Source organism: Aotus nancymaae, unplaced genomic scaffold (genome assembly GCF_030222135.1).
Source record: "Aotus nancymaae isolate 86718 unplaced genomic scaffold, 86718_ANA_hifiasm-v0.15.2.pri h1tg000038l, whole genome shotgun sequence".
NCBI classification, from domain to species: Eukaryota; Metazoa; Chordata; class Mammalia; order Primates; family Aotidae; genus Aotus; species Aotus nancymaae.
The window spans coordinates 6,422,140-6,444,410 of NW_026988452.1; the positions used below are offsets into that span (position 1 = coordinate 6,422,140).

The window sequence follows — 22,271 nt, forward strand, 5'->3', positions numbered from 1 at the left end:
TGCCCCTTAAGGTAACCTGGGTGGTTTGCATTCTGCCTCACCCTGAAAGGGGGCAGTTAACAGGACTTCTTAAGGCAACGCATCCAGCACTTTACCAAAGTACTCCTTTTTGGAAGGTAAAGAAATTGGCGTGACCTAGTTTCTAAATTTTGAAAAATATATTTGTGAGAAACTTTGTATCCTTTCATATAGTATACGTTTGTTTTGATATTTACTTGTTTTTTGAAATTAATAACCTTGGAAGAGGTGACAAGTTATTCTGACTCTTGACCTGTCCCTTTGGACAGTCTCATCTGTGAATTTGAGAAATGTGATTGGAGGATCATAAGGTGTAATAGGTTGATGGGTTACCAGGCCAGAAGAATGTACACTGATGACAAGAGTTGGTAGATGTGGGTTCCAATCTTGTTTCTTGTCATGGACTAGCTGCATGATATGCCATGAAACCTGTCTTCATTTGTCATAGTTTTTCATCTTTTAGGTAACAATATTTGTCTCATTTTTCTTAAAGGAAGTGAGTTTTGTGACTTAAGCTTCCATTTCCTCCTCTATAAGTGGAGATAATAGGTACTTCCTTAGTGGTTTGTTTGAGGGATTAAATAGAAGCACAGATCATGGGGCTTGGCAACTAGAAAAGCAAAGTGAATGTTAATTATGCTGCCTAACTCTTGGAGGATTGATTTCATGATGAACTGAAAATAATTGCCACTTTAATCAGTGATAAAGGACTTCATATTACTTTGAAAATACCTTTTTTTTTGGGTATCTTTAATTTGCCATTTGTCTTTGTGTGATCTTAATTGGAGGACCTTTTCTCAAATGTTGTAGACTTTTCCCCACATTAAAATCTCTAAATTATGAAACTTTCTTTCAGATGACTCCATTGTTTTGCAAAGTTTCTTGCCTTGCTTTGATCATATTTTCACAACTGGATTCACAACAGAAGTGTGGCAATCTGTAATAGAAAAGTTGGCAAAAAAAGGATTATGGCATGTAAGTAAAAGGTGATGGCTCTCTTGTGGGGAGCGTATGTTCTTGATTAAATGATTTCTTTTCGTTGACACTGAGGGATTGCAATTTATTATTTGTTTATCTTGATGCCAGGATGAATTTTTAACTGGGACATCATTAAAGATGGAAAGTCTTTGAGATAGATTAACTAGCCAGTTTCCATTTATTTTCAAAGATGGAGAAAAACACTTAGATTGTGGCAGCCTCACTCCTTGCTCTGTCTCCACTGTCATCAAAGAAATGTGAAGTACAGATGCTGATGGTAGCATGGAATGAGAAAAACAGAGTTGAGTGTTCATTTTCACAATTCTTTTTTATACTGTGTGTTCCCGGATGACCTATCTGGGCTGCTCCCAAGGGTTCCGATGTGGTTTTGAGGGACTGCTAACATTTGGGTAGTAGCTAAGTGAGGTTGTAGGACCTGAACCCAGGGCCAGGAATCCACGGAATGGAGGAGTAGGTGGACTGTGGAGGCCTGGGCTTCAGTTTTACACAGATGTGTCCTTGAATCAGAATCCTCCACTTACTATTTTCGGCTAATTACTTCCCCTCTGGGTTTTATTTCCTCATTTCTGAGTTGCATTACATAAACTTATTCCTTCAGAGTTTTGGTGAGAATTAGAAATAATGGACAAGAGCAACTATCAGGTAATGTTTGTTGATGGCTTGCAGTGCCAGGCGCTGCGCTGAGGAGTTTTATAACACCGGGCATATTCTAAGTGCCCGGTGAATAGTAGTTGTCATTGGTGATAGGCTATAAGTGCTCATGAGAATGTGCTGGCCAAAGCTAGGAGTTTGGTTAGAACAGGGAAACAGGGAAAGCTGGGCTCTCTAAAGCTGGGCAGTCCAGAAAAGTCACCAAAAGTAAGGGCACCCTATTAAGGACTCCTGATCCAAGCAGGTTGGGTGACTTCAGAATAGAGAATTCTTAAATTTTGGGCAAGATAATGGATTCTATTGGAAATCTAATGAAATGTATGGGGCTCTCTTGTCATGCATTGACAGTTATGCATATAGTTTCAGGGGCTCATAGGAAATCCCTAGAGTCCAGACATGGGCTCCCTGAAGCTTACCCCCATATTAAAAATCCCTGGGAGGGCAGGCTGCAGGGATGAGGAAAGCAGATTGAACTCTTGGGGAACCAGCAGTCAGAAATCCAGGGTCCTGTTAAAAGACATTTGGGATCTTTTCTCTGTGGATAAGGCAGCTGGACCAAGAGACCCATAATGATCCTCCCAGCTTTATTTTTAAAGAAGTTTTGAAATTCTGTAATTCCAAGTTCTGGGTTAGATCTATGAGTAGGAGGACTTAGGCCTCATTAGCAGGAATATAGTTTAATTTACTGCACTCGGAAAAAGAACCTTGTCCTCTCTTCCCTGTGTGGGATGGACATGAATAGAGCTCCATGGCCTAGGTAGAGGAGGAGAGAATGGGAGACAGGCAACTCCTAATAGATGATTGTCCCAGCCAGTCAAAGGAGGGCCCAGGAATCCAGCCCAAGTGGCAGGTCCAACATCCTACCTGCAGTGCAGCTCTGGTAATTCCCAAATATTGTAGACAGAGGCATCTTTTAAAAGGCCAGCAATCTGGACTGCTAGAATCCTGAACGTACTATGTGGAGTGGAGTGTGGGCAGTGAGGCCTGTTTAGGGTAAAAAGTTTTAAGAATGGGTGTCACAGAAGTTGCAGTGAGCTGAGATCACACCATTCTACTCCGACCTGGGCAACAAGAGTGAGACTCTGTCTCAAAAAGGGGAAAAAAAAAAAGAATGGGTCGGCTGGGCACAGTGGCCATGCCTGTAATCCTAGCACTTTGGGAGGGGCAAGGTGGGCAGATTGCCTGAGCTCAGGAGTTTGAGACCAGCCTTGGCAATACAGTGAAACCCTGTCTCTACTAAAATACAAAAAATTTAGCTAGGCATGATGGCATGTGCCTGTAGTCCCAGCTACTCAGGAGGCTGAGGCAGGAGAATTGCTGGAATCTGGGAGGTGGAAGTTGCAGTGAGCCGAGATTATGCCACTGCGCCCCAGTCCTGGGCGACAGAGTGAGACTCCGTAAAGACTGGGTATCAATCTGAAGGAAACTAGAAGCAAGATGTGGCCATGGGCTCAGTTCCTGTCATCCTAAGTCCACTGGCAAGAGCCATACATGAGAGAGGCTGGAGCTGAGACTGGTTCTCCAGTCATGGTCATCACAGAGCTAGGAATTCTTACACCTGGTAGCATACCTGAATGATCTCAGTAGGGGCTTCTCAGGATGTGCTGTGTGACCTAGGAAAACTGCTTAACTTCTCTGGGATTTATTCTCTTCAGCAACTTAGATAGGGTCAGTGGTTTAACAACTGGGTCTCTGAAAAAAAGGGTCCCGATCGTAAGGTTTGTTCTCGCCGAGTTTAAAGCGAAGAAACTGAGGCCAGCACAAGAAGATCCAATGTGAGGAGTTTATTCAGGCTCCCGGGTGAGGTTCTGCAGTCCGACAGGAAGGGCCGGAGAAGTCACAGACTCCTCTTCGACATGGGTTTTTATAGGGAGTGAAACAGCTTGATTGGTTGTGGGAGAGCAGGACTGCTACTGGGTAAGTTACAAGCCTTTACCTAGGACTTGGCTTGTTGTTGGTTGGAATTACTCGGCTGCTATTGGTTGTTAAGACTTGGCTGCTATTGGCTGTTAAGACTTGGCTGCTATTGGTTGTTAAGGCTTGACTGCTATTGGTTGTTAAGAGGCTAAGGTTACAAGACCTCGTTTGCATACTGGGCTCTTTAAGGGAAGGCCAGGCTGTGCGAGCAGGAGAGAAGGGAACATGCCCGAGCATATCTGAGCTTGCCTGAGCTCGTCGGGCTTGTCGGGGCTTTTGAAAAAGAAGGGGGTGGGTGTGCATCCGAGCTCCCGACGAGGCAACCGGCCTTACACTGATTTGTAGCATTTGCTAATTTTGGTAATATAAATACTCTCACCATGGCCAATTTCCAACTGCTAAAATGACATACAAGACCTGGAGTTAGGAAGAGATGTGCATAATCAACTCAGTAGCTGATAGGAGCTGGCTCCAGCGTACCAGTACCACTTGACAGGGTCTAATGGGCTCCACATACTTGGGGCTTTTAAAACACTGATGTGCTGAATAATTGATTGGAATGGGATATTTCTAAAGGATTTGAGTCTTCCAGTTGCTAAACCTTAAGAACTTGGGAGGGAATTACTTTTTTTTTTTTTAATCCCATTGCAACTATACCGTGAAATGCTGCCTGACATTAGCTGTTCCTGTCCTCAGCAGGCTTTGAGGAAGTGTGGAGGGGCCGTAGTCCTCAACAGGAAGTTGACTAGACAGAGACTTTGATTGTCACAGCAAATAGCTGAAAATCTTGGCAAGCGCTTTAAAAAAAGACAAAGCTAGACAGTGTTTTTAATTTGCTTGTTTTAAAGCTTAATATAACTTTTGTGCTCTAATAACCTATGTGGAGAACATTATTATTCCAGCCTTTTCTTTTTTCTCCTTCCACCAGCCTTTTCTACTTCTGTCAGCAAAAAAAGACCGGCTACCGAGAAATATTCATGTCCCAGAGTTATCACTGAAAAGTCTCTTTGAGGTAAGGTGATTTTTTTTTTTTTTTTTTTTTTGAGACAAAGTCTCGCTCTTTTGCCCAGGTTGGAGTGCAGTGGCACAGTCTTGGCTCACTGCAACCTCTGCCTCCTGAGTTCAAACAGTTCTCCCTGCCTCAGCCTCCTGAGTAGCTGGGATTACAGGCACCCACCACAACGGCTGGCTAATTTTTGTATCTTTTTAGTAGAGGCAGGGTTTTGCCATGTTGGCCAGGCTGGTCTTGAACTCCTGACCTCAGGTGATCCGCCTGCCTTGTCCTCCCAAAGTGTTAGGATTACAAGAGGAGCCACTGTGCCCGGCCTCGTGAGGTAATTTCTTGAAACATACACTTCCTTGTGTCTGGGACATTTTCCTTCAGCTGCCTTACCACAAATTTGTTATTTCCAATAATGCTAGGCTTGGACCACAGCTAATCCAAGTTATACTGATTCCAAACTTTATGGGTAAAGGAGTTTGAAGCTTCATCTTGACTCGTGACTTCCATAATTTTTCCTGTGTGTGTGTGTTTTTTTTTTTTTTCCAGAAATACGTTTTCATTGGACTGTATGAGAAGATGGAACAGGTGCCCAAGTTAGTCCAGTGGCTCATCTCCATTGGTGCCAGTGTTGAGACTATAGGACCGTATCCCCTTCATGCCCTCATGCGACTCTGTATCCAAGCCAGTGAGTCTTCTCCCAATTTTACAGCCTCTAAGGTGTACTTCCAGCCATTCTGGGACTCTGCTGAGCTCAAGTGAAACTAGAATTAAGCCACTTGAATGCACACCATTTGAATATTCAAATGATCTGATTATTCAAATGAAGGAAGCAGCAGGGAAATAGCATCATTTTTATCTTTCCTGGCATCTAGTAGCTCCAGGAGGCCCAAACGGAAAGGATTCTGTGTTTCTAGAGAGATCTTGGCAGCAGGGTGGAGCCCTGGGACCCAAGGAAGGGACTTAGGATAGACAGGGGAAGCAGCTAAGCAAGGATGTGATCCTAGTGGGGTCACTCCGGCCTGACCTCAAGAGCAGCTCTGCAGCAGGAATGCACTACACTCTGGACTGCCTTGAGGTGCTGGAGCTGGCCTTTTGAATCCCCATGTCAGTCAATCGAGAGCTACAGAACACACTCAGAGAGAGAGCCAAGGTCCAGAGGGAACCTCTCTGGGAAGTGGTTGCTGGGCAACGCTCCCAGGAGACCTTCAGAGATTCCTCCTGTCGGCAGAGGCAGCTTTGGTCTTTTTCTCTAGGTTCATTTTCACTTTAGCCCAGAGGGCTGACTGCTGTGTTGTGGGACACAGGACACAGTCCCTTGGCTGGGGGGACCCCAAGGGAGACGTGAGCTGTTGCTCATACAGTTTGGTTGTGCTTCTTTTAAAGGACTGCTATTTTCATGAAATTCTTTTTTAAGCTTCACCATCTGGTTATAGGATTTAACTTTAAAAATATTTTTATTTTATCATTAACACACACATACACACACACTCACACTTTAGATAGAAGTTTGTTTTTCTTTCCAAGCACACGTGGCATCACTGTGGGACATTCGCCCATAGCATTTTAGTGCCAGAAGGGGCCGAGAGAGCTTGTCTAGTCTGCCTCTTGTAGGCTGTATCATTTCCCCGGAACAGGGGAGCAGGAGGTGGCCATGGGGCTTGAGGCCTGGGACCCCTGTCTTTGCATTAGCTAGATTTATTCTGCTGTTATTCGTTTTATATAGTGGGGAATTTATAAGAGATTTTTTTTTTTTTGAGAGTGAGTCTCTAGTCACGTTAAAAAAAAAAAAAAAGAGTGAGTCTCATTCTATCACCCAGGCTGGAGTGCAGTGATGCGATCTTGGCTCACTGCAACCTTTGCCTCCCGGGTTCAGGTGATTCCCCTGCCTAAGCCTCCCGAGTATCTGGGATTACAGGCACCAGCCACCACACTTGGCTAATTTTTTTTTTTGTGTGACAGAGTCTCGCTCTATTGCACAGACTGGAGTGCAGTGGCGCGATCTCAGCTCATTGCAACGTTTGCCTCCCAGGTTCAAGCGATTCTCCTGCCTCAACCTCCTGATTACAGGCTCAATCTCAGCTCACTGCAACCTTTGCCTCCCAGGTTCAAGCGATTCTCCTGTTCAGCTGGGATTACAGGCGCCCGCCACCATGCCTGGCTAATTTTTTTTTGTATTTTTAGCAGCGATGGGGTTTCACCATGTTGGTCAGGCTGGTCTTGAACTCCTGACCTTGTGATCTGCCTGACTTGGCCTCCCAAAGTGCTGGGATTATAGGCGTGAGCCCCACCATGCCTGGCCAAGAGATTTTATTCTTACACAGAGATTGGTGGATAAATATTTAAAAGTAAAGCCTGACTGAAAGCTGCTTAATCTAATCGTCCCAGTTTCAGATTAGGAAACTGGAAGGCAGAGAAGTGTGGCTCTGGATAGGAATGTCATGGTTCCCCATTGTGTCTACTTTTTACTCTAGTTCCTGTGATTATAGATGGTATCAGTAAGATCAAGCCTTCAAGTTGACAAGTTTTAAACCTTGATTTGTTTCTCAGAGGAGAACTCCGACATGGTGACAAATGGGTGTCCAAAGATTTGACAGAAGTGTGTGACTTTCCTAGATCTCAGGAGCTCCAAGGAAGGAGTCTGGGAATAGAATTCAATATATGTCCTATTGATAATAATGTAGTAGGGTAATCTCACTAGAGATACTGGCTTGATTATTAAAGTGGAGGCTGTTGTGCCTCACCCAAATCCTCTTTACCACCAACCCCCTCACCCCCACCTGCTGTCAATGGTGGCTGCTAACAACTCACAGCTGGCCCCTTGGCCAGAGCGTTGCTCCTTGCTAACAGAAATCACTTCCCAGGGAGGTTCCTTCTGGACCTTGGCTCTCTCCCTGAGTGCATTCTGTAGCTCTCGATTGACTGACATGGGGATTCAAAAGGCCAGCTCCAGTGCCTCCAGGCGGTCCAGAGTGTGGTGCATTCCTGCTGCAGAGCTGCTCTTGAGGTCAGGCCGGAGTGACCCAACTAGGATCACGTCCTTGCTTAGCTGCTTCCCCTACCTGTCCTGCCTCCCTCGCTCTTTCTCATGCTGTCTCTAGCTCAGTCGCATGTATAAGAATCCCCATCTCGGGCTTCTAGGGAACCTGACCTAAGATGATTATGGGTAACTTTCTATAACTCACCCTCTCACTTGACAAACACCTGTGTCTCTCCACACCTGTTTGTGGTGAGTGGAAACATGTGTTGGATTCTTCATTTGATTACCTTAGTGTGGTCCACATTGACTTGCTTTGTTGATTTTCTTTCTTTCTTTTTAATCTATTGCTGCTGCACAAATTAACTTTGCTGACTTTCTGTATGTGGAAAACATTAGTAAGTCATTTTAATTCCCTTCAGGGGAAAACCATCTTTTCCGGTGGTTAATGGATCACAAACCCGAGTGGAAAGGCCGCATCAACCAGAAGGATGGGGATGGCTGCACTGTCCTGCACATCGTCGCTGCCCGCTCCCCAGGATACCTCATCAAGCGTGAGTAGCGCCCCCGCCCAGAGGGTGCGCTGTGTCTGGATGGTGCCAGGCATGTGAGGACTCACGACACCAATACCATGTTTTACTCATTCTATCCCTAGCTGGCTCAGAGGGCTAAACTTCCCCTTGAACTAAATTTGATTTTGGTGGGTGGGTGGGTAAACTGTAGGCAGAAAGAAGGTGGGGTGAGAGAAGGAAGAATTGCTGGGCTTCAAGTGCTCTTTTGACTTGAAATGGCTTCTGTGGGGTTGAATGGTTCAAGAACGTGGGCTTCTGGCTGCCTTTGTTCTCTCCCTGGTCACGTGGTTACTCATTTTATGTTCTGCCAAGTCAGTGTTAGCTGCCAGAGAGAAATCGTGAGTCAAACCGCACATGGTTCTGCCTTCATGGCACTTAGAATCTAACACAGGGACTGCATCTTCCCATACGTGCTGGGACCAGACGGGGCACATGAGGGAGTGAGGCTGGCACATGTGAGGAAAAGCTGGTTCTCCTGACAGCGGGCACTGTGTTAGCCTGGGAAGCAGGAAGGCTGTGTTGACTCTTACAGAGCTCTCTGATGTCACTCATTTTTCTTGAAGCTCTCGGACCCCCCTCAGTTTTTGCTTTCTGTTTGGGATGGAGAGAAACATATTTTTTCCCTTAATGATAATCGACTCAGCCTCTGTGGTGAGGGGAGTGGTGGGGAGCTTGTGCCTGGTGCTGCTGCAGCCTGGAGTTCATCGTAGGAACCAGGCTGGGCTGTCATCTTTTGATGGCAAGAGATGTTGGACATCTGAATTTTTTTTGAGACGGAGTCTTGCTCTGTCACCCAGGCTGGAGTTCAGTGGCGCCATCTTGGCTCACTGCAACTTCTGCCTCCTGGGTTCAAGCCATTCTCCTGCCTCAGCTTCCCGAGTAGCTGGGACTACAGGCATGAGCCACCACTGTGCCCGGCTAAGTTTTGTAACTTTAGTAGCTATATTGGCCAGGCTGGTCTTGAACTCCTGACCTCAAGTGATTCTCCCGCCTCAGCCTCCCAAAGTGCTGGGATTACAGGTATGAGCCACCATGCCCGGCCAGAAATCTGGATTTTTTTTTTTTTTTTTTTTGAGACAGAGTCTCACTCTATTGCCCAGGAGCAATCTCGGCTCACTGCAACCTCCACCTCCTGAGTTCAAGCAATTCTTCTGCCTCAGCCTCCCAAGCAGCTGGGACTACAGGCGCACACCACCATGCCTGGCTAATTTTTTGTATTTTTAGTAGAGATGAAGTTTCGCCATGTTGGCCAGGCTGGTCTTGAACTCCTGACCTCAAGTGATTCTCCTGCCTCAGCCTCCCAAAGTGCTGGGATTACAGGCGTGAGCCACCGCGCCTGGCCCAACAAAATCTGGATGTTTAAAAACTCTGAAGTTTTGTGATTTTTCAACTGTCTGTTCAGATTTAAACATACCTGTAAACTAGACCCAGCCTGAAGGCCTCCTTTTGGGGACCTCTGGGCTGGTGGTTACTCCTGGGAAGCCATACTTTCCTCTCCTCAGCATCTCTCAGGAGGAGCCCAGCAAGGCGTTTCTCTAATGTCATTCCAGCTGAACTGGGATGCAGGAACCTATATCTAGGGAAATAAGGGAAAGAGTCTGGATTTTTGAGCTTTACTGAAATATCATTCATATACTATATAATTTACCTGTTTAAAGGTGTACAGTTAAATGCTTTTTGATCTATTCAGAGTTGTTCAAGTATCATCACAATAAATCTTAGAACGTTTTTATCATCCTAAAAAGAAACTCCACATCCATTAGCGGTCATTCCATTTCCCCCACCCCAAGCCCCAAACACCACCACTTTTTGTCTGTATAGATTTGCCTATTTTGGATATTTCATATAAGTAGAATCATAGAATATGAGGCCTTTTGTGACTGGCTTCTTTCACCAGCATATTTTCAAGGTTTATCTGTGTTGTAGAATGAATCAATACTTAATTCCTTTTTATTGCCAAGTAATATTCTATTGTATAAATATGCCATGTTTTGTTTATTCATTCTTCAGTTGATGGGTGTTTGGATTGTTTCCACTTTCTGGCTGTTATGAATAATGCTGCTGTAAACATTTGTGTACAGGGCATTTGTTTTTATTTTTCTCAGCTAGATACCCAGGAGTAGAATTGCTGGGTCACATGGTGACACTATATTTAACCTTTTGAGGAACTGCTGGACTGTTTCCCAAAGTGGCTGTACCATTTTACAGTCTCATCAGCAGTGTATGAAGATTCCAGTTTCTTCACATCCTAACCCTTGTTACTATCTGTTCTTTTGATGTTTTCTGCATTTTAGTCCCTCCTTAAAGGCAGTGCTATTCTGGCAAAAAAAAACTGGCTCTTCAAGAGAGAAACCCTGAATTGTAGCATTTCTTGATTTCCATGGTGCAGTCAGGGGTGTCTGATTTTTTGGCTTCCCTCGGCCACACTGGAATAAGAATTGTCTTGGGCCACACATAAAATACAGTAACTAACAATGGCTGATGAGCTTAAAAAAAAAAAAGGTCTGTGCACAAATCTCAATGTTTTAAGAAAGTTTGCGAATTTGTGTGGGCCGTGGGTTGGACAAGCTTGGAAATGCTCCCATGGTGTCTCAGTTCATGGTGCCAATGTGATGTCACGCAACAGAGTAGGGAAGAGATCTGTGGTAGGATGACATTATATTTTGTTTTTAGCATACAGATACGTATTAAGATAGATGTAACAAAGCCTCATCACAGATAAGAGCAAAATGTATTAACAATTCAGAAGTAATGGGTTTTGTTTGTCATACAATTTTTTATTATAATTTGTATCAACCAGCTTGCAACATTTCTGGACATTAAACAATTGGCTCTTGTGAGCTGATATGAACTGGGTCTCAGCATACCACTGTGCTAAAGGTAACGTTAGCCTAGAATTTATGGTTAAAGAATGTGCCACACCAATCCTTGTGCTCTCTTTATGTATCTCTATTCTGCAAATCTTCAAGAAAAAAATACTTCCTGTCTGACTCTTTGATTTGCAAAAAACACATCTCCAGGTCTCCTGACATCCATGTAGCTTGGGAAGTATTTGGGTATTTTATATACATACTATGCCCTGGGTGCTAACTTGGTATGGGTTCCATTCAGATTTCAGCCAGCACTGTCCAATGCAAGTATAATGAGAGTCACATATACGATTTAACATTTTTTTTTACGTGAGTCATGTAAAAAAAAGGGTATTTATTTTAATGATATATTTTATTTAACCCATGTATCCAAAATATTGTCTGTTATTAAAATAAACATTATGAGGTATTTTTCTCTATTTTTTTTTGTACTATCTTTGAAATCCAGCACGCATTTCACTCTTGTCACGACATCGCATCCTGCAGTGGTCACATTTCAAGTGCTCTATAGACATATGTGGCTGAGACTCTAACCCATGTGTGGCTTAGAATAACAATTTTATACCATTTCTTATAAACACAGAAACGCTTCCAGCTTTCTGAAAGTTGGGAGGATAAAATATGAAGTAAAGAGAGGGCTGCTGGGTGTGGTTGCTCACGCCTATAATCCTAGCACTTTGGGAGGCTAGGGTGGGTGGATCACTTGAGCCCAGGAGTTTGAGACCAGCCTGGGCAACATGGCAAAATTAGCTGGGAGTGGTGGTGGGCATCTGTAGTCCCAGCTACTTGGGAGACTGTGGCAGGAGAATCGCTTGAACTTGGGAGGTGGAGGTTGCAGCAAGCTAAGATTGCACCACTGCACTCCAGCCGGGGCAACAGAGCAAGACCCTGTCTCAAAAAAGAAAAAAAAAAGGAGAGCTGTTTCTTCCTTCATATAGATGTCAACATAGACTGCCACTGTGTCTTTCAATGAATGAGGCTTCTCAGCTCTCACAGGCTCCTTCTCCTTCTGCTCTCTTCCATACCTTCTTCATCTTCCTCTTTTTTATCAGGGAAAATCTAGTCCCTTAAAAAAAACGTTTTATTTTGCACTAATTTTAGACTTACAGAAAAGTTGCAAAAATCAGATTTTCTATACTCCCCTCACACAGCTTCCTTATAAAGTTAGCGTGTATATAATATGAGTTCATTATGGACTTGGATATTTATTTTATCCTATGGGATAAAATCCAGTACTATGATTATTTTGTTCTAAAGTTGCTCCAGCTTTAGCCATAAGGCGCTTCTTTAGACTGGCTCCTGTGTTCCTTCAAAAAAGCCCCCATCTTTATTTGAGCGCTTCTTTACTTTCAGACACCACAAGATGTTCCAGGCTCATATTGTGTATTCCCTGTTCCAGCCCTGGAATCAATCACTTCTCTAAGGATCCCTGGTTCCTATTGGAGAATGTTAGAGGAAGCAAGATCTGTTACTAGATATGCCGTTGCTAAGTGGAAGGTCACTGTTTCTAGGACTTCTCGGCAGGCAGAGCTAGGACATACGTGTATGTGCACTAACTGATGATACTACAATTGTTATTATTGTATCTGTCTGCATATGTCTATGTTAAAAACCATGAGTTTATCCTGATATCTCTGATTCCAGTCCAGACACCATGATCATTTAGCCTTTTTTATTTATTTGTAACATCATTCGTCTACCATATATTTACTTAATCAGTTCTGTGAGTCTCAGACTAGGTAACCTGTAAAACCTCTGTGAGAAACACATTTACCGACTAGATTTTTATTCATTTTATGTTCGTTTATTTGCAGTGTTTTTTGTGTTCAGCCTTAGAGCCTCCAGTTAAGATACTGAAAGTTCTTTTCTTTCCCACTGTGGCTGTGGTAGTAATTTGTAGAGCACTCAGGCTCGTTAGTTTTAGTGTGTGTATTCCGTTTTAGGCTTTGCCCCACACTGTGATTGATTTTGTTTATATTTTGATTATATGAAGGGCGTGTGAAATACTACCACAGTTCTAGGAGTCAGAACTTTACAAAAGATAGGCTTAGAGAAATGTCACTTCCTTCTTATCCTTGCGCCCCCACCATTTTCATTTCTTCCTCCTTTCTGCCCCCTGCCCATCCAGCTCTATAATCAGTTTCTTTAATTTCTGGACCATTCTTTCTGGATTTCTTTTGCAGCGATGAGCACACACAAGCTATTTTCTTATACCTCCTTTTTTTTTCACGAAGAGTTACGTTTTCTTGATACTCTTTGGCATTTTACTTTTTCTTTTTTCTTTCTTTTCTTTTTTTTCTCTCTCTATTTTTTGTGTTTGAGACAGGATCTTACTCTGTCACCCAGGCTGGAATGCAGTGGCGCAGTCTTGGCTCACTGCAGCCTCACCCACCCAGGCTCAAGCGATCCTCCTACCTCAGCCTCCTGAGTAGCTGAGACTACAGACATATGCCACCATGCCTGGCTAAGTTTTTTTTTTTTTTTTTTTAATAGAGACAAAGTTTTGCCATGTCTCCTAGGTTGGTCTCAAACTCCTGGGCTCAAGCGATCTGCCCGCCTTGGTCTCACAAAATGCGGAGATGACAGGCATGAGCCACTGCACCTGGTCTGATTTTTTCATTGACAGTGTGTGCTGGAAATCACTCCATATTAATTCATATGTATAAATGCATATGTAGTTTTGTTAGATATTATCAATGTTTCATCTAGGAGAGGGTTGTGCCAATTTGCCACTGACAATGTCTGAGGGTGCCTCTCTCCCAACAGTCTCACCAGTAGAATTTGTTTTCTTATTTTAAAAAGTTATCTGGTACGATAGGTGAGAGTTGTTTTTCCAGTACAGGTTCAATTTGCATTTCTCTAATTATGTGTGAGTTTGAACTTTTAAGAATGTGTTTAAGCTGGGTGCGGTGGCTCACGCCTGTAATCCCAGCACTTTGGGAGGCCGAGGCGGGTGGATCACGAGGTCAAGAGATCGAGACCATCCCGGTCAACATGGTGAAACCCCGTCTCTACTAAAAATACAAAAAATTAGCTGGGCACGGTGGTGCGTGCCTGTAGTCCCAGCTACTCAAGAGGCTGAGGCAGGAGAATTGCCTGAACCCAGGAGGTGGAGGTTGCGGTGAGCCGAGATCGCCTCATTGCACTCCAGCCTGGGTAACAAGAGCGAAACTCCGTCTCAAAAAAAAAAAAAGAATGTGTTTAATAATCATTTTTATATCTTTTACCATGAATTATGTTCATGTCTCTTTCCCATTTTTTTGGGACAAAGTTTGGTCCTTTGTCCTTAATTTTTGAGAATTTTTTGTTCATCAGCTCTTGTCTGTGTTATATATTGCGTTATTTTCTCCAAATTTGTCAGTTGTCTTCTGACTTTGGTGTTTTTTGTCATGCAATTTGTTTTTATGTAGTCAAATTTATCCACCTATTGTTTATTGCCCCCAGATTTGGAGTTACAAAGTCTTCCCTTACACCAAAGTTAAAGAGGAGCTCATCCGTATTTTCTTCAGATGACTGTAGTGTTTCATTGTTTTACATTTAGATTCTTGGTCCCTTGTAGTTTAATGTAAGAATCTAGCTTTCTTTTTTCCAAATGGTTACCTGTTTGTCTCTGCAGTATTTATTTAAGTCTGTCTTAACCTCAGTAATCTGAGATGCCACTAATGCTGAACTTCCTGTTCTATTCTGTTTATCTCTTTGCCTATTCATGTGTTGTAGGCTTCTTTGAATCACCTTTCTGAAAACCAGTTTAAAAATTTTCAGTACACTTTATACCCACCAGGATGACTAAAATAAAAAAAGATAACAACAAATGTTGACAAGGAAATGGAAAACTTTGATACTTCATATATTGCTGGTGGGTAAGAAAAATGGTGCATCTGCTTTGGAAAATAGGCTGACAGTTGCTCAGAAAGTTAAACAGTTTCCATAAGACCAGATATGCTGTTCACAGGTATATACCTAAGAGAACTATAAACATGCCCAAATAAGAACTTGTACATACTTGTTCTTACCAGCATTATTCATAATAGCCAGAAAAGTGGAAACACCCCAAATCTCCTTCAACCGAGGAATGGATAAACATAATAGTGGCATATCCTTACAATGGAATATTATTCAGCCATAAAAAGGAAGTACTGATACGTGCTACAACATGGATGAACCTTGCAAACGTTGTGCTAGGTGAAAGAAGCAGACACAAAAGGCCACATGTTCAGCCTGGTGCTGTGGCTGACACCTGTAATCCCACTTTGGGAGGCCAAGGTGGGTGGATCACGAGGTCAGGAGTTCAAGACCAGCCTAGCCAACATGATGAGACCCTGTCAGTACTAAAAATACAAAAATTAGCTGGGCTTGGTGGCAGATGCCTGTAATCCCAGCTACTCGGGAGTCTGAGACAGGCCTCCCGAGTAGCTGGGATTACCGTGCCATTGCACTCCATCCTGGGCGACAGAACAAGACTCCATCTCAAAAAAAAAAAAAAAGGGCCACATGTGTGATTCCATTTATATGAAATTCCAGAATAAGGAAGTCCCTAGAGACAGAAAGTTAGATTACTGGTTTCCAGGGGTTGGGGAAGGGAGTAGAGAAAGACTTAATGTGTATGAGATTCATCTTAGGGGTGATGAAAATGTTCTGGAATTGTATAGTGGTGATGGTTGTACAACTTCATGAATATACTACAACTGATTAAATTATACACTATTTTTTTTTGAGACAGAGTCTCTTTCTGTCACCCATGCTGGAGTGCAGTGGTGTGATCTCGGCTCTTTGCAGCCTCTGCCTCCCAGGTTCAAGCGATTCTCCTGCCTCAGCCTCCCAAGTAGCTGGGACTACAGGCGTGTGCCACCATGCCTAGCTAATTTTTGTATTTTTAGTAGAGACGGGGTTTCACCATGTTGGCCAGGTTGGTCTCAAACTGCTGACCTCAGGAGATCCACCTGCCTCGGCGTCCCAAAGTGCAAGTAGTACATCGATGTGTAGAAAATGGGAAAGTGGAATATTTCCTTACTTCCTCACTGGAAGGGATTTACAGATGCTGACAATGCTTGGGAACCTGAAGAAAATTTAGATTCTCCAGAGTTAATTGAAGCATTTATTAATTCTCAAATTAAGTAAGAAAAGGATGGTACAAAATACTTTATCTCACAGTGAATCTGATGACAGCAAATCTAAGAAGGAAAGAGATGCTACTGAGAAACCAAGAGAGCTTGCTAGAGGTCTTAATCCTGAAGGAATAATTGGTGCCACAGACAGCAGTGGAGAATTGATATTTCTCATGAGATTCAGATGAGACCAAATTGATGCTGGCAAAAGAGACAAGTATGAAATGTCCTCAAATTGTAATTGCCTTTTATGAAGAAAGACTAACTTGGCATTCTTGCTCAGAAGATGAGGCTAGTAATTGTCAACATTATTTTATATATATATATATATATAACAGATTTTCTATATCTATATCTATCTATCTATCGATAGAGATATATAAAATCTGGGTCCTGGTTTTTTATTTACTAGTGTGAAGAAATAACTACATTCTAGTGAAAGTCAAGTTTGATATGTTCATTCTGAAATGGTGTTGAGAGAGTTGTTGGTTTTTTTATTTTCCCATCAATAGCTCTGTTTACTTTGAACAGAGAGACAAAGGTCTCTGTAGTTGCCTCCCTTATCAGAAAAGAACATTCGATACCAGGGTGTATTATTTCCTCTGCAGTAGAGAACAGATTTTCTAAATATTGGGGGAAATTTTCATAGTCATTACTCAATCATAACTTGGGTTTTCATAAGCCTAAGGATCATTCTGGTGGTTTTGTTTTTGTGTCTGTATATGTAAAATGCACACGTAATAGTTTTCCTTTTTTTTTTCAAACAACTGTCAAAACAGAAGTCCCAGATAAGCCCATGTTTCTAATATGCCATTATTCTGAGCAACCTAAGAGATAAATCCCTTCCTGGTAAATTGAAAATTTTCCTGAAGCCATGCATATTAAGTGAAATAAATGATTCTAATTAATCAGACAATTTAAATTGATTTTTTTTTTTTGAGACCGAGTTTTGCTCTTGTTGCCCAGGCTGGAGTGCAATGGTGCGATCTTGGCTCACTGCAACCTCCGCCTCTCAGGTTTAAGCAATTCTTCTGCCTCAGCCTCCCTAGTAGCTGGGATTATAGGCATGCGCCATCACACCCACCTAATTTTGTATTTTTAGTAGAGATGAGGTTGCTCCATATTGGTCAGGCTGGTCTCGAACTCTCAATCTCAGGTGATCCGCCCGCCTCGGCCTCCCAAAGTGCTGGGATTACAGGGGTGAGCCACCACACCTGGCCTTAAATTGATAATTTAAAAGCATTCATATCTACAAATGCAATAGTTGTTTGCAAAGTTCCTTAAAGAAACATTTTATTACTGCCAACAACCCAAGAACCTCCCCATCCAGATGAGGAAACTAAACTAATCCTAGTATGTTTTAAATAAATAAGACAGTTAAATGGGCATTTAAAAAGGTTCTTTGAGTGAGCCATTTCTCTTCTTTCTTTTTTTTGTGTTTTGAAGTTTTATTTTAGGTTGGTGGGGGTACACGTGCGGGTTTATTATATAGGTAAACTGGGTGTCATGGGGTTCTGTATAAAGATCATTTCATCAACTGGGTAATAAGATTAGTACCTGATAAGTGTTTTTTTCTGATCCTCTCCCTTCTTACACCCGCCACCCTCAAGCAGGCCCTAGTGTCTTTTTCTCTCCTGGTATCCATGTATTCTAGTTGTGTAGCTCTCACTTAGAGGTAAGAACGTGTAAGTTGAAATCCCTGTTGCTACATTGACTGAAAGATCATGATTCATGGAATATCTAAGACGTTGCTCATGGAAACTAATCAGATGGTTAAAGATGTTGGCAGTTTAGGATCTACTGCTATAAATGAGTGAACAAACTCTTGTAATCTAAACCAGCCATCCCCAACCTTTTTGGTACCAGGGACTGGTTTTGTGCAAGACAATTTTTCCACAGATGGTGTGGTGTGGTGGAGGGGTGGAAGAGGAGGATGGTTTTGGGATGAAACTGTTCCACCTGAGATTACCAGGCATAATAAATTAGATTCTCAAGAGTGTCAGTGTAGATCCTAGATACCACTTATGCACAGTTCACAGTAGGGTTTGCACTCCTTGAGAATCTAATGCTGCTGCTGATCCGACAGGAGGTGGAGCCGAGGCGGTTATGCTGCTGTCCTCTGCACACTTCCTACTGTGCGGCCCAATTCCTAACAGGCTGTAGACCAGCACCTGCCCACGGCTGAGGGGCTGGGGACCCTGGATCTAAATAATTGACTCCCATGTTTTTTCTTTACCTCAACTCATTCCTTATATGTAGCTCAGTCTTTTCAGTATTTGCTTTACTAGTTCAGCAAAAGCCAGGAAAAACAACTCTGCATTAATCAGAATGTTATCCAACTGTATATCGTTTATTATTTAAAATACTGGTGAATGAATACTTACCTGGCAGGGGAGATACCATGATCACAAAGGTGGTTTTCCCAGGGCGAGGCTTATCCATTGCACTCCGGATGTGCTGACCCCTGCGATTTCCCCAAATGTGGGAAACTTGACTGCATAATTTGTGGTAGTGGGGACTGCGTTCACGCTCTCCCCTGGTGTATAAAAAAAAAAATACTGGTGAATGATGGCCAATAAATAGTTTTATATTCCTTTAAAAAATTCAGACACTTCCAAAGAATGTGATGAAAAGTAAATCTCTTTCTGCAAAATCAACTACTAAAATGTTTTTTGTGAGTCTTTTCAGTAATGTATATTAATAATGCCAGTTTTTTCCTTTTTAAATATAAATGTAGCTACACTCTACATTCTGTTCAGCAAATTGCTTTCTTCACTGAACGGTGTATCTTAGTCATCTTTCCCTAATAGTATCTGCATGGCAGTTTCATTTTTTAACAGCTCATAGAATACTCTATTGTGACCATATGCTACTGATAGATGGTTAAATGTATTTTAGTTCATTTTGCAGTTGAAAACAATGCTTGGAGACCATTCTTCTACATACATGTTTGTGAATCAGTGGGATTGTATCTATAGGATGATTTCCTAGTTGAGAAATAGCTTGTTTGAAGGAATTGTACATTTTATTTATTTGGATGTATTTTAATTTTATTGAAATTTTAAATATATTCAAAAATCAAAAGGTACAAAATGTATACATCAAGGGTCTCTATTCTACCTCTGTCTATTAGGCACCAAGGAATGAATGTTACTGATATCTTATATTTTTTTTCTGCAAATATTTTGTGATGTCCAAGTAAAAGCATGTATGTTTAAGATGTGTCAGCATATTGGTATGTATTTGGATTTTGAAAGCTGTTGCTAACTTAAACCCCAGAAATGTTGCCTGAACACTGTGTGAGTTTATTATCTTCTTCTTAAGTATTTTTTGATACATAGAGAATCAAGAACTCTCCAGATTATTTAAGTCGGTCTAAATTTTAAACCCATTTGAAAAAATTGCACTGTCAGTAGGGCCTTAGAAATCTTCAGTTTCGTTTGTAGATTGGTGAGTGCTTGTTGTTACAGTGGTCTCATTGGCTCTGGTGCTTAGTGATTTGAGAGGTGGGTGCTTGTTACAGTGGTCTCATTGGCCTCATTGGCTCTGGTGCTTAGTGATTTGAGAGGTGGGTGCTTGTTGTTACAGTGGTCTCATTGGCTCTGGTGCTTAGTGATTTGAGAGGTGGGTGCTTGTTGTTACAGTGGTCTCATTGGCTCTGGTGCTTAGTGATTTGAGAGGTGGGTGCTTGTTGTTACAGTGGTCTCATTGGCTCTGGTGCTTAGTGATTGGAGAGGTGGGTGCTTGTTACAGTGGTCTCATTGGCCTCATTGGCTCTGGTGCTTAGTGATTTGAGAGGTGGGTGCTTGTTGTTACAGTGGTCTCATTGGCTCTGGTGCTTAGTGATTTGAGAGGTGGGTGCTTGTTGTTACAGTGGTCTCATTGGCTCTGGTGCTTAGTGATTTGAGAGGCCCAGGATGGCAGAGACTCAGGAACTCCCCAGAGCTGGGCAGCAGCAGAACCCAAGCCTAGATATATGGCTAGCTCCTAGAATTGAAGTGAGGTTGGGTCATGGCATCTGTCTTGGTTACAAGCTACATTCAAACTGGTTTAGGCAAGAAAGAGAGTTTATTGTCTCATGTGACTGAAGACTCCAAAGTTTGGTTCAGGTGCTTGCTCCAAAGCTGTCTTCAAGAATCTCTCTTGTCTCTTAGTCCTTTGTGTGAGGAAATAACTACATTCTAATGAAAGTCATGTTTGATATGTTCATTTTGAAAGTGGTGTTGGGAGAGCCGCTGGGTTTGTTTGTTTTCATCAATAGCTGTTTGTATTTATTTCCTCTTTCTGTCAGGATCTTTTTTAGACAGGCTGCCTTTCAATTAAGGCCACCGGAACCTTCAGGCTTACTTTGTGCTGATTTGTCAGTCTCGGTCAAAGAGGATACCTCCTCCCAATAGTTCAGTACAAGTCCTCCTAGTGTGTCTTAGAGACTGACTTTGGTCACATGTTCTCTATGAACCAGTTAATCACTAGAGGCAGAAGAATGGAATGATCTGATTGGCAAGACCCTGGCTAGGATTTAGCCCCTGGAAGAGGGTATGGGACAGAGCCAGAAGAATAGAATTATCCGAGTGGCCAGAACCTGGGGAAGTGTTAGCTCCTGGACCTGGGGGTTGGTGAAGTGGTAGAGAATGTGGTTGTTGCAGGGGTGTGTGTCTGTCCGTCTGGTGTTCACACCATCAAATCAGGTAAGACTGAGAGAGAGGAGGTGCCTTCTCAAAGGAAGACCGAGTGATTCTCAGAAAAAGGAAGAATGGATACTGGCCAGACAAAAAAGTAATTCTGATTTGTTGGTGGTTTTCAAATTTTGCTTCCTTATGCCCTGAAAGAATTTTGAAAACCTGTGTACCTCTCTGCATGTGTTTAAGTTGACATCTGGAATTTTGTATAATTTTTATAATTTTGTACACATTGATATTTAAAAATAAAACTGGTATTTCATGTCTTTACCTGTATTTAATAGAATGGAAATGATGCCCTCCAACATTTCTGTGATTGTAAGGCTCTAAGCATTACTTTTTTTTCTGGATTGAATTATTACTGATTATCAATATGGAGCTTATCAAAACAACATAAATAGAGTAACATTTCTATAATTGTTAAACATAAAGATAAAATTCTGGGGGGAAGTGGGTAGGGGCTGGATTATGCAGTGCCTTTTAAAGGAGGTTTTGCAGGTGTCAGTGTTAATTGTCCTTTGGGTTGATAACCTGGAGGTGAGGAGTTTTTACCTCCTTTGGGGCCGTATACTCTAGTTATGCTGTGTCACCATACACTTGGTGGCTTCAAACAACACCCATTTATTAGTTCTCTAGGTCAGTAGAGTGACATGATGTGACTGAGTTTTCTGCGCAGTGTCTTGCAAGGCTGAAATCAAGGTGTTGGCTTTGGCTGTGTTCTCATCTGGAGTTCTGGACCCTCTTTTAAGTTCAATTGGTTGTGGCAGAATCCAGTTCTTTGCCATTGCTGGGTTGAGGTCCCAGATTCTCTGCTGGTTATTAGCTAGAGGCTGTTCTGATTATTAGCCAGAGGCTGTTCTGATTATTAGCCAGAGGCTGCTCTCAGCTTCTGCAGGCCACACAGATTCCTTTTTCTGTCTCCTGTATCTTCAAAACCAGCAGAGGAGAATTTCTTGTGCATGAAATCCCTCTCTTACTCTGAATCTCTGATCTCCAGAACTTTGACCTTTAGGACTCATGTGATTAGATCAGGCCTCCCTGGATGATCTCCCTATATTAAGGTAAACTGATTTGGGACCTGTGTTTCATTTGCAAAGTTTAATCACGGCAGCACCTAGATTGGTATTTGATTGAATAACTGGGAAAAGGTGTGGATGTATAGCAGGTCAAGAATCTTTGGGGCTTAGAATTCTGCTTACCACAGTGAGATTCTCCATGGGTAGGAAATAAGACTTAAAACATGTTTTGTAAAGTGGGAGAAGGGCAGTTGCCTTCTCAGGAGGTGAATTTTAGGAAAGCTTACATACGGAAGTGAGATTAGGTACTGATTCATTTAACTCTCTGTGCCCACGTAAGTCTTTGTGTACCCTCAGGGATATACCTGTTTCATTCTGCAAACAGTTGCATCTGTGACCACAGAGATACCTTGATACTCGGCAAACAGATAAATCAGAGCAGCAAATGGAGTTGGCAGCCAGGGAAT

The 22,271-nt window shown here is 42.4% G+C and overlaps 1 protein-coding gene and 1 non-coding gene across 2 annotated transcripts in view; both read left to right on the forward strand.

Moving 5' to 3' along the window:
- Positions 1–22,271, forward strand: part of TRANK1 (tetratricopeptide repeat and ankyrin repeat containing 1) — an 84,009-nt gene that overhangs the window by 14,484 nt on the left and 47,254 nt on the right. The window contains exons 4-7 of the mRNA XM_021666560.2: positions 875–993; positions 4,514–4,597; positions 5,135–5,273; positions 7,985–8,116. Coding sequence (XP_021522235.2) covers positions 875–993; positions 4,514–4,597; positions 5,135–5,273; positions 7,985–8,116 — 474 coding nt within the window. The remainder of the gene's footprint in view (positions 1–874; positions 994–4,513; positions 4,598–5,134; positions 5,274–7,984; positions 8,117–22,271) is intronic.
- Positions 18,486–18,647, forward strand: LOC135268192 (U1 spliceosomal RNA). The gene has a single exon (XR_010336473.1). It is a non-coding gene; the product is annotated as a U1 spliceosomal RNA (small nuclear RNA).